This window comes from Myotis daubentonii, chromosome 4, assembly GCF_963259705.1.
Source record: "Myotis daubentonii chromosome 4, mMyoDau2.1, whole genome shotgun sequence".
In the NCBI taxonomy this organism is placed as follows: Eukaryota; Metazoa; Chordata; class Mammalia; order Chiroptera; family Vespertilionidae; genus Myotis; species Myotis daubentonii.
In genome coordinates this window covers 48,248,904-48,266,103 of record NC_081843.1, presented here as the reverse complement: position 1 = coordinate 48,266,103, position 17,200 = coordinate 48,248,904, and the positions used below count along the sequence as shown (strand labels likewise).

The window sequence follows — 17,200 nt, the reverse complement described above, 5'->3', positions numbered from 1 at the left end:
AATTTATTGAGGTAACATTGGTTAATGATATTATATAAATGGAAATCTTAAGTATAGGCATGGGCTCTGCCAGTCAATCAATACTGATAGATACAGAAAGGCATATAAATAATGCTTTACTCTTTTTGAACAAGAATCTGTTCATCTCTCAGGGCTCAGCTTACATTATTCAATAAATATTTATTTAATGCTTCTCGTGTGCCCAAAACTGCTCAATGTCCCAGTACAATGCTGTCCACTAAGATTTTCTGAGATGACAGAAAGAGAAGCAAAAGCCATTGCCAATGTGGTGACTGAGCATTTGAACTATAGTGGCTACTGTAAACAGAATGGAATTTTTAATTTAACTTTAATTAATTCAAATTTAAATAGTCAAAGGTGGCCAATGGCCACCATATTGGACAGGGCACCCCTAATGTTAAATAAACAAGATAGACAAAGACCCTACCTTCATGAAGTTTACAATCCAGTATGAAAAAATATATTAAACAAATAAGCCAATAAATGTATAGTTTCGGGTGGTGACTGGAAGTGGTGTCTTTTGGAAAGGGTGATTAGAGAAGGCATCTCTAAAGAAAGCTGGATTAGGTACTGCCCTTCCGATAAGCTCCCATGAATCCTACCTACACTAATAGCATTGAACTCTATTGAAACTGCTTGCTTATCTTGGTCAGCTGTATTCCAGCACTAACATACTAATAAATGTTTCCTGAAGAGTATGCAGAAATAATCTATAACACTTCCAAAACTGACCAGTCAGACACTGTTCAAAATACATCGAAGACCCAGAGCTCAGAAAATGTGGGGAGAGCAGAGCAAAAACCACCTGCTCTTCCCATGCGGTCTCACGCAGCTTTGGAGCCTCACTTCAAACAGCAACGCAGAGCAGACTCCTCCTCCTCCTCCCGTCCTTCTCGTCCCGACTTTTCCTCTGAATGACTAATTCACAGTTTCTCAGCCTCTGCCAGATCACACTCTCACTGCAAATACACTTTCCCAGGCTGCTTCAAGCAGCACCGCACCTCCTTCGTCCACCTTCTCTGTCACTAGATTTCCAGTTCCTGGAAAGTTCACTTCTACTCAAACCTCAGAGGATCTCTGCTGCTCCCATACATCAAACACAAGACAGTCATTCTGTTACGAGTTAATGAGTCCAATACATGGTAAAGGATGGAAACAGACTTGTAGCGATGAGCGCCCAACAGCGTATACAGATACTGAGTTACAATGCGGAACACCTGAAATTTGTATGTTATTAACCAATGCTACCTCGGTTAAAAAAAAAAAAAAAAAGAGCCAATGAATTGGGAAAGGGCAACACAGGAGAGGCTGTTTATCTAAAATATAATGACAAACGCTTTGTCTTTTTCCTTTTATCCTCGAAAGTGATGAGGCCGGGAAGACGGAGTGAAAAAGCTCGGAGTGTACAGGGTACATGGTGGGGAAGTGAAAAAGGCGGAAACCGGAGCCTGCCAAAGCCCTAGGCGTACAGCTCCCCGAGCCCTCTCGCCGTAGCTCGGAGGGAAGAGAGTGATCACAGGCCCAGCGCAGAGGGAGGCGCGGGGCAGGGGCAGGGGCAGGGGCAGGGGCAGGGCCAGGTGGGCGGCGGCGCAGCCCCCCGCCGCGCCCCGTTAGCCGGCAGGCTCCGCGGCGGAACAGCGCCGGGGTCCCGACCCCGGGCCGGCCCGGTTGACTGGCCACCAGTTACCTGCTGGTCTCCAGCGAAGAATAGCGCTCCGGCAAGACCTGGAGGCAGCGCTGGAAGAACCGCACGTGCCGGTCCCGCAGGAAATCCAGCCGCTCTCCTTCGCAGTCCCCCGCCAGCTGCCCGTCCTCCGCGGCCGCCATGCTGCTGCGGAAGCGACGCCTGCCGTGACCCGGAAGCACTTGGCGAGCGGCGCGAAGGAGTCCCGAGGAGCTGAACTGGGCGGACTTACTGGAGACGCAGTCACGGGAAGTCCGACGCCGCACTTTATCGCCGGGTTTCTTCTTGGGAAGAGCACGACCCACCTTTCCTACGCTACACCCCAAAGCTTCGGCAACACCTCGCCAGCCTACTGAAGTTCGGCCCGCAAATCCCTCTCGTACTCTTACCCTCCTGCGGCCTTTGGGAGGAAGCGCAACGTCCATAGTTTCAAGTGCGCGTTGAGAACAGCAGGCCCCAAAGGTCACGAGGAGGGTATATAGGAAAACAGGACCGGCTCGATATAAACGTTCCAACAGACTCATGGGGGGGGGGGGGTATGAATGGATATGTTACTAAACCTACAATTCAATCTGTGGATATAAATAAATGTTTAGTAAGTGATTACTGACACTACAAAAGTTGAGTCGTTCCCAGTTCTCGAGACTATCAGAAATCACGCTTAAATATATCTAAACGCAATATGCATGCACAACATACATTCACACAGGTGACTGCTTTTTCTTTTACAAGTTTTAAGTTTTAGTCTCTGAGTCAATGTTTTGACCTCATCGCTGTTTTATCAATTTGCAACAGCAAGTAAGCTCCACCTATTCTCCAACTACCCATATACTAAAAACAGATCACATGCTACTATTTTTTCAAAAAGAGGGATTTAAGTTGCTTCAGCATTTCCCTTTAAGACTTCATAACGAAATATTGAGAGAAAAAGAAATCCACCCAAGGATCAGGCCTAAACTAGATATTTTTGTTTTGTTTTATAATCAATTGAGCTAATAGAAGTTTGGGTATAATTTTAATTAATAGCTTTGTTAGAAAATTTATTTCTTAGAGTGTATCACGTGGGCTGGAGTTATACTTATTCACCAACCCAAAGTGCCTTGCATAATTTTAGGTACTACTTACAGGTTTACGGCTTTCCTGCTGCCTTTAACCAATGGCTGGGTATACGCAGAGGCTGCCCTTGGTGCTTCTCTACAACGGTGGAGTCCACAGTCCTCGCCCTTCAGGCATGCCCTATCTAGAGAGTTTTCACTACAGTATTACAATCACGCGCGCTCTCTCTTACACACACACACACACACACACACACACACACACACACACAGGTCAAATGTCTGAAGATGTTCAAAGTGGAGTCCTATCACGTCCATTTAACTTACTAGAATCAACTATGCACACTCTATGCTCTGAAAGACAATCCTCTTCAACCTGGCGCTTAAAAGGAGGCCAAACATTTCATCTGATTCTCAGCTCAAGAATCAGCAATCGGATCCAAATCAGGAGGAAATACTTCTATGATGGGCTCATTGAAAAATAATATTATATACTTCTAGGTAAAGAAAAGGCTTTTCATGGGTGATTTTGATCATACAAGGTTTCTTACATGTCCATGACAGAATCTAACCCCTACAAAAAATGCCACTCAACATTAGCTAAGAAGTATAAATAGCTCAAGTCTTCAAAGTACTAGAAGATGGAGCATCCTCATTATAATTGAATCTTATTTAGCCATTAAGTGATAATGTCTAAATTATGTAGAAAGATAGAAAAATATGTGTAATATAAAGTGCTTACAATATAGTAAGTAACTTACTTTGACTATAGCTATTTAAAAATATGTAGGTATGCTTTTGGAAAAAGTTACCCAGGGGTGGTTGAATTGGTGCTTTATAACATTTTTGTGTGTGTTTTTTTCTAAATTTCTTAATATACTTTTTAAACCAGTTTAAGAAATGTTTATTTGACATCTCTTCTATGAGCTTGCAACTGAAGACACTTAAGTTGTTTATTTTATGTAGTCTATATAAAGAGGCATACAACAAATTCCTCATTCACTTTAGATTCACTTAGAAGGACTGGTTGTTCAAAGAAATTTCCATACTTTCTATTATTAAAAAAAACAAACAAAATAAAAATAAACAACAAAAAAAAACCCATACAGCATTGCCCACTATGCTTACCTTAGGTGCAGGAAACTGAAAGCTGCATTTGTGTGCAAAAAAAAAGCAACATGTTAGTAAGTAGCACATAAAAACCTTTACTTTTCTGTATCTTCTTAGTTGTTCAATTCTATTTTTAAATTCCCTTGTCCTATTCTATATTTTATTCTAAAATGCCTCAAATCATTTTTAAAATTCATAGAAAATGAGTACTACAAATAAAATGTGCATTCCTGATTAAGGATGTTTTACATTAATTCTCCTATTTTGCACCAATAACTGTATAAGAATTCCATTCCCTTTAGAAATTATATTTACTTTGAATTGTAAGTGTGAAATAAGAAAAAGTTTTGACTATTATTACTAATAGTAAATTTGAGTCATTTGAACTAAATGTATCAAGTTACATCTAAGATAAAAGTCATAAGAAATAAGTTTCCTATGTTTATTATGTATATGGTAACTTTTATATAAGCCAGTGAGAACTAATTAAAGTTAGGAGCTAAGATTTTATATGAAAAGTTTAGCCAAACTGTTACATTGTGTTTTCATGTATCAAAGTTTGTAAATTTTAAAAGTAACTATTTTGAACAAATATTTTGAGGCAAACAAGCAGAAAACTGAATCAGGCAGGTAGATATGAAAGACACAAAGATTTTATAAATGTGTGAAGTCCAGAAAGGCTGAAAAGAAAATTGAAAAAGCTAAAGGAAACCAAAAAGATTTTATCAATAATACAAATAATAGAGTATAAATGAGGTGTGAACTGTGAGGCATATTTTTAATATAAATACTTTATATAAAACAAAGCATGCTTCGAACAAATACAAAATATTTATTACATAAAAATGTAGTAACTGATAAACTACCAGTTTGTTAAATTAGAAAAAGTACTAACTTATTTCAAAATTCAAACCAAAAAAAACTTTACATTTTTGTTACTCAAGCTAACTTACCTCCAAAATATAAATGTTACAAAATTTTGGTTTGAAAATGTCATTCTGTGATTGTCCAAACTTATTTTGCTGTGCCATGCCAAAAACAAAGTATCTTTGAAATGTTCTGAATATTTAAATGAAATAGTATTTGTAACATAAACTTATTCAAAAAACTTTTACATAATAATAGGCCAACATACACATTACATACCCACTTGCTATAAACAGGAAATACTAATGACAATACTACTTGGAACTTAACATCTGTCAATTCACATACAACACCATAATCAGTCTGTGTAAGCTAGTGATATTTAAAAACACATGTGGTTAATCACTCTGTTCTATTCAAGCTGAATATGCTAACATTCCCATCAACTGAATACCAGTTCCACTATCTCATATTCTTTTCTAAACTCCTTGTCTCCAGGTTGGAATAGCCCTAAGGAGAAGAAGAGAAGAGCAATTATAAATACGCAGAAAATTTTTATAAAGATCCTAACTGATTAGATGTTAACTTCTATTTCTTTTATTTGAACTTTTTTATAAAGCAAGTTTTATTCAGGTAGAGAAAAAGTAAGAGGCCAGGGTGCGGGCATCAGTGTGAAACAAGTGAAAAGTATGCAACCAAGTGAATGTGGGCCAACTCGAGTTATGCCAATTAAATGTTAACTTTTAAAAATATATGTAGATTTATTTTTATCACTTTTTACTGTAAAATATAATATACATATCAAAGTTGCACAAAATATAAAACATGGTTATTTTTAAAAATATTTTTATTGATTTCAGAGAGGAAGGGAGAAGGAGAGAAACATCAATGCTGAGAATCATTGATTGGCTGCCTCCTACGGGGAATGAGCCTGAAACCCCGGCATGTGTTGTGACCGGGAATCAAACCATGACCTTCTGGTTCATAGGTCAGTACTCAAACACTGAGCCATGCCCGCCAGGCAAAACATGCAGTTATTAAATTATTATAAAGTCAACACTCATTCTAACTCCTCTTTACCTATGTGGGATATGTAGAAGTGGCCCAGAGCCTGTTGGTCCTAAGTTTTTGGTCCGTTCTTCCCAACCTTTGGTAGGTTTGTAAAGCCTAGCAGGATCTCTGCTAACATTGTTTTCAACCTGTAATCAGAAGTAAAATGAATCTGAAATAATTAACATTGTATTTGTGATTCTTACTAAGAAAAATACTTGATATTAAAAACTGTTAATAACCTCTTCTGTAAACTTTTTTTTTTTTTAAATATATTTTATTGATTTTTCACAGAGAGGAAGGGAGAGAGATAGAGAGTTAGAAACATCGATGAGAGAGAAACATCGATCAGCTGCCTCCTGCACATCTCCTACTGGGGATGTGCCCGCAACCCAGGTACATGCCCTTGACCGGAATCGAACCTGGGACCTTTCAGTCCACAGGCTGAGGCTCTATCCACTGAGCCAAACCGGTTTCGGCACTGTAAACTTTTTATTGTGCTCATATAGCTAAAATAAAGATTGGGCCACATCAATCTATCAATAAATTGTTACTTTTAGTTTCTTTTTTAGTTCAATTATTTTATTCTGTTTATATTATGAAGGAAATACGATGCAGCCAGGCAATAAATTTAGGATAAATACCTTCTTGTTTGTTATGAAAAAGCATAGGTATGTCCTCTGCCTTTTCCTTGAAAGTTTCCTCCTTTTTTGAAACTTTTTAGTTTTCCAATTCTGAATAGACTGATTAAGAAAATATAGTAAGGGAAAAATAATTTTAATAACCAAAAGCACTTTAAAATACAACCTCAAGTCCATCTTTCTAGAAAGAATATTGGTTGCAGGATGCTTAGGTTTCCAAGTGTTTTTGGTTTGTTTGTTTGTTTGTTTGTTTTTTAACCAGTTCTTTGTTTTGTCAAGAGTCACCTATATCTTTAGCTTTGAGTATCACCAACTGAGATAAAACAATGTGTTTATAATGTGAAATGGTAGAATTCAAACAATAGTTTAAATTGTACTAAGCTATGCTAAATAAGTACATTTTAAAGAAGATGGTACAGAAATCAAGCTGGATATAAAGAAAATGGATGTTTGTATCCTTACAAACCAAGGAATTAGGATAACAATAAAAATAAATTAATCTCAGTACAGAGCACCTTTTTTTTTAATTTTGCCAGTCTTCTTTGTTTTTCTGCCTTTTCATCTTCTTTTGACTGTCTATCAAGAATTTTCAGTTCAAGTTTACGTAAATCCTAAAAAACATATGCCAACAAAAAAGATAACATGAGAAAGTAAAATCAACTAAAATTTGTTTCAAACTTTAGTTGCTTGGAAGTAAAATTAAATCACCTTAAATATCAATATTCCTTCAATACTGACCTTTTCCAACACGAGTGAAAGCTTTATTTTCCTTGAAAATAAATGTGACACGTGCACATCTTTTGGAATCATTTTATGTTGGTTATTTCTTATTTTACTAGGTGAGTTAAGCCCACTTTCAGTACAGATATGTCTGGTTTTAGATCTCTCATATTTGGGGCATTTTGTTATTTAGGGAGATATTTTTATAGAGACTAAAAGAAATTCCACTAATAATGTGTTTTTGTCTAATTTTTTGTATGTCCCTTATTTTTTGCTTTATAGATATTGCTATGTGTTTTTTTTTAAAATTTATTTCTTTATTGATTTCAGAGAGGCAGGGAGAAGGAGAGAGAGATATAAACATCAACAATGAGAGAGAATCATTGATCGGCTGCCTCCTGCACACTCCCCACTGGGGATCAAGCTTGCAACCTAGGCATGTGCCCCCGGCCACAATCGAACCTGGGACCCTGCAATCTGCAGGCTTCCTTTTCTATCCACTGAGCCAAGCCGGCCAGGGCGATATTGCTATGTTTTATCTCATTTGCATCCTTTTCCGTTTTAAAGTATATACACTTCTTTGTCTTTTTGAGACTCTTTGGACTGAATTCTACTTTGATAAAATTATAATCTCTTTGATTGCATTTTCTTATATATATTTGTTTTTAAATCATTTATGATCCTACCTCTCAGCAATAGCCTTGATTCCTTTAAGTATACACTGAATATCTACAATGTACAGGTTACAGGAATAAACAAAAGGACAAAATCTCTGCCCTTGTGGAGCTTCTATTATGTTGGGAGATGGACAGTGAGCAAGTAAGGAAATCAATCATCTGTGGGGAAAAGCCAGTCAGTTTGGCAAAGAAAAAGTAGTCTAGCCTGTGGCTACCTTTCCAGCCTTGTCTCCGGCTGATTCCCACCTTCCATCTGATGCCCTTAGGATACTGAAGTGTTTACGGGTTCCCCCACAAACCACTGTTATACTTCTCCAAGCTGTCATTCATGCTGTTCTCTTTGCTAGGAAAGATCTCCCCTTTCTTCTTCAAGACTCAAATATCTTAGTGTCTCTCTAACACTAATAGCTATGGTCATAAGCTACCCTCCCTGCATACCCATCTCCTAAGATTCTCTGTCCACAATTACCTCAATCACTACACTATTTACAACCTCATACAGAAATATACTTGCACATCTATCTTTCCCACGAGACTATAATATACTAGAAATGGGGGGGGGGGAATGAGGGAGCATTGGTAGGTAGAAGCCTAATATAACAGAAGCACTCAATTTTTCCTGCACTGAATCTGGAAGTAGTACCTCTATTGGTAGTAATACCACTAAATAATTTCTAAAATTATTTAGAAAACGTATTTACTCACTCTTTCTTGAAATCTGGAAATTTCATCAGCAACAGTTTTCCTTTTTTCTGCCTTTTCTGTCTTTTCTCTTATCTCCTTTTCAAGTCTTAAAAATTCTTCCTGTTCTTTCTTCTGCTGGGTGTAGTTTTCTAGTAGTAATTTTAGTTTAAACTGGCGTTGGCGCTCTTTCTGCTGCCTTTTCTCTTTCTCTTCCTCTTCTTTTAACTGGGACGCATATTTCATTGACATTTCTATACTTTTCTGTTTTTTCCAAGCTTCCACTGCCAATTTCTGCTGCTTTCTTTGTTCCTCTTTTTGCTTTTGATTATCTTCTTGTTTGTTATGAAAAAGCATAGGTATATCCTCTGCCTTTTCCTTGAAAATTTCCTCCTTTTTTTGAAATTTTTTAGTTTTCCAATTCTGAATAGACTGATTAAGAAAATATAGTAAGGGAAAAATAATTTTAATAACCAAAAGCACTTTAAAATACAACCTCCAAGTCCATCTTTCTAGAAAGAATATTGGTTGCAGGATGCTTAGGTTTCCAAGTGTTGTGTTTGCTTGTTTGTTTTTTAACCAGTGCAATTTTTCTAATTCTGTTTTTAAAAATTAATGTCTCTTAAAACACTGAATAATGATTTATTCTTTTGGCCTTTCTTGTCCTCTTAACCCCCAGGTTCACAAAGATTGCACCTCATTTGTTTGTGTTCATGGGAAACATTCTTTTCCTCTGATCATCTTACTTATGCTTCCAAATCCTCTTTCAAGGCGTAAAATCCTTTCTGAGTGACCCCTCTTTGTTCAATTACCAGAAGAGGAACTAAGAGTGGTGTGGTTGAGAGTATGGGCTCTGAAGTCAGACCACTTAGAACCAAATCATGGCTTTACCATCTACTAGGTGTGACCTTGGATGAGTTACTAAGTTACTCTGTCTTCATTTTGCTCATCTGTAAAAGTGGTAGGTAATACCTCTCCAGCAGGGATATTGTAAATATTAAATGAGTCAGTCCCTGAGAGGTAGTGCTTCATAAGTGTTAAAAAAAAAAAAAAAAAAGCAAATTAGCTTCATTGCTTTACCAGGGTATGTAAAGATTATTTAAAATACTAGCAGCCTTCTTTATGCCATAAAGGATACATCCACTGAATCCCTTTACCCTCAAGTCAGGAAACTGTTCCCTCATCTTTCCTCATGGTGTATCATTCATTTATTCATTCAGTACATTCCTATCATATGCGTACTCTATGGAAGGCAATGTGATAGGAATCATAGATGATTCAAATAATACCAAATGTCATCTAGTACAGTGCTACTCAATGTGCCAGTCCACAACAACTTCAGAGATTCATGCCAGAATGTAAATCAATGTACTGCTTCCTTCAAAAAGAGGGTTTTCTATTAAAAAAAAAAAAAAAAGTCAAAACTGAACTAGTGTGCTTACTGGGCAGCTGATTCTAGTTCAATCACTTTATCTCACTGAAGACCAGTAACAGTTTGCAACCTAACAGCCAGTCCATGGACCAAGTTTGAGTAGCACTGTTCTAGGTGAGATAATATATATGCATAAGTACCAGAATATATTCTAGAATATATTATTATGTGCTATAGCACTCCATAAAAGAGGTATAAACAAACTGTTAGTAGGAAATTCTGAGAGGGACTACTTATGTTTGAGTGGACAAGAAGGAAGCATCTTATCTGGGCAGATTTTGATAACTGGGAGTTGAGGGGAAAGAATGGAGGTTCCAGAAAGTGGGAATAAGATAAACAAGGGTATTCAGGCCAGAAAGTTCAGAGCATATCTGAAAATAAGTATCTTTAGGCAAATGGTGATAAAAATGGTAAATCTACTCAGTTGGTTTAAAACTACATTTTGCTGCTTTCCCCCAAGTTTCCTCCTCCTCCTCCATGTCCTACTTCAGTAATTTTACCTCCATTTTCATACCCCCTCCTACCTCACCTCTTCAATCAATCAATCATCAAATATCAGGAAACAGTGGTCGGGAACTAGCTAGAACTAAGGTGCTTTACCTTTACTACATGAGGCACTGTGTCTAGAGAGGTGGTTCTTAAACTTTAGCTTATAACAGATTAACCTAGAGGACTTGTTAAAACACAATTCCTGAGCACCACCACCAGAGTTTGGCTTAGGTCTATGGCTGGGGCCTGGTAAGTTTAATAAGCTCCCAGGTGATGTTGACTTTGCTAGTCCAAGAACCACTTTGCTGGTCCAGGGACCCCATGTTTTCAGTATCCAGGAAAAAGACTAAATAATACCTAATAGCTTGTTATTTTTGAGTTTTTAAAAATTACTTATGTTTCAAAATTTTTCTTAACACATTAAGCACCAAGCCTGTTTTGTCTTCCTTTCCGTTTCAGTCACCGGTGACTGACATGGCGCTTAACGTGTTAAAGTCCAAAATGTCAATCTTCTTACATTTAACTTATTTAGGAGAGATAAACAAGAAACACAAGCTATTTCCTCTAAAAATTTAGACTAAACATGGGATCAATATTTCTTTAATACTCCTGGGGCAAGTCATCTGTTGAACAGTCATACTCAAGAGAGTTAAAGTTTATAATAGTTGACTTCTACAAAAAAATGTGACTCAGACTTCAAGTGTCTGAACCCATGGTTCCTAACTTTGCCCTCTGGAGACATTTTTGATAATCACAACTAACGAGGTGTTACTAGCACATAATGCAGTGGTTCTCAACCTTCCTAATGCCACGACCCTTTAACACAGTTCCTCATGTTGTGGTGACCCCCAATTTCATTGTTACAAATTGAACATAATTAAAGCATAGTGATTAATCACAAAAACAATATGTAATTATATATGTGTTTTCCGATGGTCTTTGGCGACCTCTGTGAAAGGGTCGTTCGATCCCCAAAGGAGTCACGACCCACAGGTTGAGAAACACTGATCTAATGAGTGGAAGCCAGGAATGTTGCCAATCATCCTACAATGCACACAACAGCATTTACAGCAAAGAATTATCTAGCCCAAATGGTTAACTGTGCCAAGGTTGAGAAGTCCTAACAAAACCAAAGCCAGAAGAATATTTTTGTGAAAATGAAACTTTTTAGGTATTTGCTACACTTAAGAGTTAGTTACTTTTTCTCTGGGGTAGTCAAAATCTTGAGTCTTTTCAAATAAGCAATGGAGCTAAAGTTCCAAACCTCAATGAAACTTTGAAGAGTGAAAATTGTTTTTCTACTGCCTCTTTATATTTCACTAGAGGCTCAGCGCACGAAATCACGCGACCCCGCCCACCATGCTAGCACCCCGCCCACCTGCTCATGCCTCGCCGAGCTCGCAGCCTAGGCATGCTCAGCCTCACCGCGCTCACCTTGGGGCGCCTGCCTTTCCACGCCCATCTGCCCAATGCCCCGCCCGCCAGCCACCAGTCTTGCTGCGATCAGAGCCCGTGGGCTGTGGGGGAGGGACCAAGAGGTGCTCCATGCACTTCATGGTGACTGGTTGTATGGCTGTTACAGTGTTATACACTAGAGGCCCGGTGCATGAAATTCGTGCACGGGGGCGGGGAGGTGTCCCTCAGCCCGGCCTGTACCCTCTCCAATCTGGGACCTCTTGGGGGATGTCTGACTGCCGATTTAGGCCCTGCGGGATCAGGCCTAAACCGGTAGTCAGATCCCTCTCACAATCCGGGACCGCTGGCTCCTAACCGCTCACCTGCCTACCTGCCTGATTGCCCCTAACAGCTTCTGCCTGCCAGCCTGATTGCCTCCTAACCACTCCCCTGTTGGCCTGATTGATGCCTAACTGCTCCCTTGCCAGCCTGATTACCTGCAACTGCCCTCCCCTGCCAGCCCAATTGCCCCCAACTGCCCTCTCCTGGTGGCCTGATCGCCCACAACTGCCCTCCCCTCTGTGACCTGTCTCCCCTGCTGGGACCCACCTCCTCCGTGCAAGGCAACAGAGAAGCTGGGACCAGCCTCCTCCATGCCATGTGGAGCCATGGGACCCCCAGGCCTCACTGCATGGAGCGGCCACTGGGCCCCGCCTCCGCTGTGCGCACGACCGTCTTGTGGTGGCCATCTTGTGACAATGTCGCACGCGAGGACCACCTAGGCTTTTATTAGTATAGATTGAAAACCATGTGGCCTTTACTGATAGGCTGCCTTTTATCAAAAGCCTGAGTATATCTGGATTTCCCACATTTCTGGTGGATATAGAAGGTTTTGCCCACAATCAGAAGTTTTCTGGCCCACTATATTATTTCTTGGGATAGAAATGTTTGGCCTTCAGAAAGTCCAACTATAGTTCCTTTAGTTAAGTTACTCAAAACTTCCCAGTGCCTGTTGCACCTTCTGTAAGATAGGGGGAAAACTGCAATATACCTCATGGAGTTGTAAAATTAATAAATGTTAAAGAGTTTAGCACAGTAGCTGGAACAGAGAAAAATACAACAAATAATAGCCATAATAATTATTATTACCTCTTTTTTCCTTTCTTCTAGGGCCAGAAACTTTTGATACCATTTCTCATGCTGTTCAACTTCATCCTGTGTTCTTCCAGGAAGATGTTCTAGAACTTCTCCCATAAATGTTGGCTTCCCTTTATGTTTGTTTCTCACTTTTACAAAGTTCTGGTGATCATAATCATCCCAGCCCCCTTGTCGCCCTCCTGTTTGCTGAAGGAATTTTTCAAAATCCACAACTTCTTCTGGAAGCGTACTTGGTGCTAATTTGTCTACAGGAACTTTGCCCGACATCACTCTGAAAGCTTTCTCTGTTTCTGAACTACCCAAAGCCCATGTGTCAATCTTCCTTGATATGGCGCTCAACTCATTATTAGTTATTTTCTCTTCTTTAATAAGCTCTTCATATCTAAAATTTCAAAATAAAGTTTGATTAATAAGATACAAATCAATCCATATTAACCCTTTATTTTTCCTCTTATTTAAATTATTTCTCTTTTCATGTCATCTTCTCCACTTAACATTATTAACATTTATAAATCAAAGACTTGAGTTTCCCCACCCCTAGGTGGGCCTGGCCACTCCATACGCTTGCCTCTGGAGTCCCCCAGTCCCTTCAGACCCCAGCCACCCAGGGCCAGCCCGAGGCGGAGGCAAGCCTCGGATAGTGGCTTCCCAGCCACCCAGGGCCAGCCCGAGGTGCAGGAAAGCCTTGTATGTTGGCTGCCCAGCTGCCCAGGGCCCCCCGAGGCTCAGGTAATCAGGGCCAGCCGAGGCTTGCGCTGCCAGCAGTGGCAGCAGCAGCGGTATGATGGGGGCATCGCCTTCCCCTGATCTCTGGGTTGCCTCCTGCCCCTGAGGGCTCTCGAACTGTGAGAGGGGGCAGGCTGAGCTGAAGGACTGCCCCCCTTGAGTGCATGAATTTTCATGCACCAGGCCTCTAGTAATATATAAAAAATAAACTAGTTCATAATAAAAAAAAAAAAGACTTGAGTTTCCTCAGAGAATAAGACAATCTTTTAAATTCTTATCTGAGATTTTATAGTGTCGATATATAAATGAACATTCACTTTAGACATGAAAAGCAATCTATAACCTAAAACAAAATTAGAAAAGTATTGTTGCCTTTGTGTAAGACTAAAGTTAAATATATAACAATAAAATGGTTTATATATAACAACCTAGTGGAGAGTTATTGGAAACATATATGTCAATAATTTTATATTAAAATGTGTTTAAAACATACATCAATCTCTGCTCCTCCTTAAAAGTGTTAATTGCATTTTCGATTTCTTCCATCATTTCTCTGAGCTTTTCAACAACTATAAAAAAAAACAGAAAAATTATATCATTTCAGTATGACTGAGAATTAAATATTAGGGAAAAATGGACTGTTCCTTTAATTTAAAAACATTTCCTAGCTTAAAGGATAAGAAAAAATGTAATTTTACAAAGCTAATTTTTATGATTATAATTTTTTATTACAAATTTTTCCCTATGTACTATATCATTAAATATTATTATTATTTACCAAAAATGTTTCATACTACATATACTGTTTTGTAAATTGCAGTTTTAATTTAACAAAATGTTGTGGTTAACTAACATTTTATTATCTAAATCTATCCTAATTCATTAAGTAATTCTCCAATAATCAACCTTTAAATAGATGCAGTACTATAATAAATATCTTTGCATGTATTTTTTTACATGCTCAAATAAGTATTTTTAGAGGATAACTGATGAAAGTTGAAATGCTAAATTAAAAAGTATGCTTATTTTCCAATATGCTAGATACCATCACATTATCCTCAAAGAAGCTCCACCAACTTACAGGTCCTGAGAATGCTTCTTTGCAGGAACTTTTAATCATTTCCAATATGAAAGGCAAACATTTATCATCCCTGATTTAACGGACATTTTTTGTGTCTGTTAAAATAAGCCTTTTCTCATTTTGTATTTCTCTCACTGTAAAATGGACCTTATTATCTTTGCTCATTTTTCTATTAGGTTATATACCTTTGTTTCTCTAATTTGTAGGCACTCTTTATATATTACTAGAGGCCTGGTGCATGAAATTAGTGCACGGGTAGGATCCCTAGACCTGGCTGGAGATCAGGGCCTATCAGGACTTTCCAGCTTCCAGCCAGTGTTTCCCTGCCCTGGCTGCCAGCTGCTGGCCAGGCCTTCCTTTGTTCCACGCCGCCCCCTGATGGTCAGTGCACATCATAGCAAGTGATCGAACTCCCGGTCTCCCAGTTGAACTCCCGACTCCCGAGGGGGCACTTTGCGTATTAGCCTTTTATATATTTACTAGGGGCCTGGTGCACGAAATTTGTGCACTGGGTGTGTGTGTGGGGGGGAGTGTCCCTCAGCCCAGCCTGCCCCCTTTCACATACTGGGAGCCCTCAGGCGTTGACCCCCATCACACTCCAATCGCAGGATAGGCCCCTTGCCCAGGCCTGAGGCCTCTGACAGAGGCGTCAGGCCTGGGCAGGGGACCCTCATTTCTCCCCATCACTGGTTCTGCCCCCAGCCCAGGCCTGATGCCTCTGGCCCAGGCGTCAGGCCTGGGCAGGGGACCCCCAGGCCCCTCCGATTGCTGGCTCTGCCCCTTGCCCAGGCCTGATGCCTCGGCCAGAGGCGTAGACCCCCATCACCCTCCGATCGCCTGATCGGCCCCTTGCCCAGGCCTGACGCCTCCGCCAGAGGTGTCAGGCTTGGATAGGGGACCCTCATCTCCCCCCGATCACTGGCTCTGACCCCAGCCCAGGCCCGAGGCCTCTGGTCCAGGAATCATGCCTGGGCAGGGGATCCCCATCTCCCTTAGATCGCTTGCTCCACCCCCCGCCCAAGCCTGACGCCTCTGACCCAGGCTTCAGGCCTGAGCAAGGGGACCATCATATCCCCCCAATCCCTGGCTCCGCCCCCCACCCAGGCCTGATGCCTCTGGCCCAGGCATCAGGCCTGGGCAGGGGACCCCCAGCCCCCCGCCCAGGCCTGATGCCTCGGCCAGAGGAGTTGACCCTCATCACCCTCCGATCACCAATCACCGGATCGGCCCCTTGACCAGGCCTGAGGCCTCCGGCAGAGGTGTCAGGCCTGGGCATGGGACCCCCAGCTCCCCGCGGTTGCAGGCTCCACCCCTGCCCGGGCCTAACGCCTCTGGCCTAGGTGTCCGCCCGGGCAGCGGGGACCCGCAGCTGCAGCGGCCCCGCGATCGTGGGCTTCGCTTTAGGCCCAGGCAAGGGACCCCTAGCTCCTGGGACTGCCAGCTTCGACTGTGCCCAGCTCCCATCACTGGCTCCACCCCTACTTCCTGCTATCACTGGCCAGGGCGGCAAAGGCGCCTGATTCTCCGATCATGGCTGGGGGGCAGGGCAAAGGCGGCCCCAGGGCCGCCTTTGCCCTGCCCCCCGGCTCTTAGCTCCCCCCTGGGTTTCCGATCACTGTCAGTGGCAGGGGGCTTCTTCCTGCTTTCCCTTTCGCCTCCCTGCATTGTGCCTACATATGCAAATTAACCGCCATCTTGTTGGCAGTTAACTGCCAATCTTAGTTGGCAGTTAATTTGCCTATAGCCCTGATTAGCCAATGAAAAGGGTAGCGTCGTACACCAATTACCATTTTTCTCTTTTATTAGTGTAGATATATTTACATATATAGATGTATATTAGCTTTTTAAGTTACATATATCACTAACATTTTCCTGTCTTTCAACTTTGCTTATATAGGGTTTATGGGCTTTTCTTGGTATTTTGTTTTTTAAGCAGTCAATTTTGCCCACTTTTTCTTTATGTTTTCTGATCTTTGTCATTCTTATAAATTATAATCCTATATAATACAAGCCTAATATGCAAATTGACTGAACGGCAGAACGACTGGTCACTATGATGCGCACTGACCACCAGGGGGCAGACACTCAATGCAGGAGCTTCCCCCTGGTGGTCAGTGTGTTCCCCGAGGGGGAGTGCTACTCAGCCAGAGCCGGGCTCACGGCTGGTGAGGCAGCGGCAGTGGCCGGAGCCTCTCCCACCTCTGTGGCAGTGCTAGGGAGCAGCCAGCTGAGTGGTACGGAGTAGCGAGCAGGCGGGTGGTAAGGAGTGAGGGCTCCCAGACTGTGAGAAGGATATCTGACTGCTGGCTTAGGGCTGCTCCCCATGGGGAGTGGGCCTAAGCTGGCAGGCGGACACTCCCTGAGGGCTCCTGGACTGCAAGAGGACACAGGTCAGGCTGAGGGGTCCCCCACC

The 17,200-nt window shown here is 41.2% G+C and overlaps 2 protein-coding genes across 12 annotated transcripts in view; both read right to left on the bottom strand.

The window, feature by feature from the left end:
• The window catches only part of PGGT1B (protein geranylgeranyltransferase type I subunit beta), a 42,172-nt gene extending 39,988 nt beyond the window's left edge, over positions 1-2,184 (bottom strand). Inside the window, exon 1 of one of the 5 annotated variants that reach the window (XM_059693849.1) lies at positions 1,709-2,184. In XM_059693849.1, coding sequence (XP_059549832.1) covers positions 1,709-2,130 — 422 coding nt within the window. In that variant the 5' untranslated portion in view covers positions 2,131-2,184. The remainder of the gene's footprint in view (positions 1-1,708) is intronic. The other 4 variants (XM_059693850.1, XM_059693851.1, XM_059693848.1 and 1 more) reach the window with 4 other exon arrangements.
• A 2,438-nt stretch (positions 2,185-4,622) lies between these two features.
• CCDC112 (coiled-coil domain containing 112) overlaps positions 4,623-17,200 on the bottom strand; it is a 30,905-nt gene continuing 18,327 nt past the window's right edge. For 5 of the 7 annotated variants that reach the window (XM_059693839.1, XM_059693842.1, XM_059693845.1 and 2 more), the window contains 6 exons: positions 14,200-14,275; positions 12,972-13,362; positions 8,531-8,938; positions 6,944-7,039; positions 5,818-5,936; positions 4,623-5,247 (listed from right to left, as the gene is read on the bottom strand). In XM_059693839.1, the coding sequence (XP_059549822.1) occupies positions 5,217-5,247; positions 5,818-5,936; positions 6,944-7,039; positions 8,531-8,938; positions 12,972-13,362; positions 14,200-14,275 (1,121 nt within the window). In that variant the 3' untranslated portion in view covers positions 4,623-5,216. The remainder of the gene's footprint in view (positions 5,248-5,817; positions 5,937-6,943; positions 7,040-8,530; positions 8,939-12,971; positions 13,363-14,199; positions 14,276-17,200) is intronic. The other 2 variants (XM_059693840.1, XM_059693843.1) reach the window with 1 other exon arrangement.